Source organism: Geospiza fortis, unplaced genomic scaffold, assembly GCF_000277835.1.
Source record: "Geospiza fortis unplaced genomic scaffold, GeoFor_1.0 scaffold172, whole genome shotgun sequence".
NCBI classification, from domain to species: domain Eukaryota; kingdom Metazoa; phylum Chordata; class Aves; order Passeriformes; family Thraupidae; genus Geospiza; species Geospiza fortis.
In genome coordinates, this window is record NW_005054309.1 from 8,670,192 (window position 1) to 8,671,525 (window position 1,334).

General features: G+C 53.1%; 1 protein-coding gene across 1 annotated transcript in view; it reads right to left on the reverse strand.

Moving 5' to 3' along the window:
• LOC102044446 (multiple epidermal growth factor-like domains protein 6) overlaps positions 1–1,334 on the reverse strand; it is a 183,326-nt gene that overhangs the window by 52,030 nt on the left and 129,962 nt on the right. The window contains exon 12 of the mRNA XM_031055435.1: positions 41–163. Coding sequence (XP_030911295.1) covers positions 41–163 — 123 coding nt within the window. The remainder of the gene's footprint in view (positions 1–40; positions 164–1,334) is intronic.

Genomic DNA, 1,334 nt, shown 5'->3' on the forward strand with positions numbered 1-1,334 from the left:
CAGCCCTGCCCGGCCCTGCCCAGCACAGCTCAGTGCTCACCGTCGCAGGAGCAGCCGTCGGCGCTGAGCTGGAACCCTGCCTTGCAGGCACACTCGTAGCCCCCCGCGTAGTTGATGCAGAACTGGGAGCAGCAGGACTCCCCAGTCTCACACTCATCCACATCTGCAAGGAAAGGGCAGCACGTTCAACCCTTGAGACACCCCCAGCTGCTGCCACAGCTCTGCTGAGAGCCATTGTGCTGCAGCACTCGCTGCTTTACATCTTCCTTCAAGCACATAACACTGTCTGAATCCTGAATCCTGACAGCCACTGCCTTCTACCTTCTCCCGTAGCAGCCAGGACCCTCCATGTCCTGGGAGAGGCATCTCCTCTCCAAGTCTGAGCTGCCATGAGGGAATTTACAAAACACCAGCTGGCATTGCTGGTGATCAAGGACAGGACCCGAGGAAATGGCTGGAGCTGTGTCAGGGAGTTTTAGGTTGGATATCAGAAAAGGTTCTTCCCCCAGAGGGTGCTGGGCACTGCCCGGGCTGCCCAGGGAATGGGCACAGCCCTGAGGCTGCCAGAGCTTTAGGAGGTTTGGACAATGTTCCCAGGGATGTACAGGGTGGGATTGTTGGGGTGTCTGTGCAGGGCCAGGAGTGGGGTTCAATGATCCCTGTGTGTCCCTTCCAACTCAGAATATTCTATGGTTCTACGAAAAGAGACAACAGCAAGGACCCACCAGCCCTCAAAAAAATTCTGTTTAACAGTAACCTACATTTGACCATTTAGACTTCTTTACATTCAACCTTACTCAATGCAAACTACCAACGCTCTGATCCAACCAGGCCCTTGCTGGACAGCAGCAGCCTGGAATGTTCAGCTGAAGTTTCTGGAAACTGATTTCCTGTTGCCTCCTCCTGCTCTGTGCCCGCTCAGAAATTGGTATCATTGACACCACTGTTGTGGTGATTAGATAGCAGAGCTGAGCTGTTATCTGTGCACTGCAGGCTCCTGGCTGCTGTCAGGCTGCTGAGCAGGTCAGTGGCCATCCAAGGGCCACCTTGTCAATGCTGAGTCTGCAAAACGCTTCTGAACGTGGCCTGGCTGAGCAGCTGCAGATGGGAAAGGTCAGTGTCTCAATTAACCTTGGAAGGAGCACCAACTTTATGAGGAAACACGGACAGGAGAAAGAAAATGTAATTAATCAATCGAGGTGAGGAGGTCAGTGTGAAAATGATTAATGCAGGTTATTTGAAGGCAGTGTTTTCCAGAAATGTCACAAGCTGAGCTCCTCTGCAGTACATCAGGTGACACCTCGCTCTGGGCTCCAGCAACAGCCCCTTGTTTG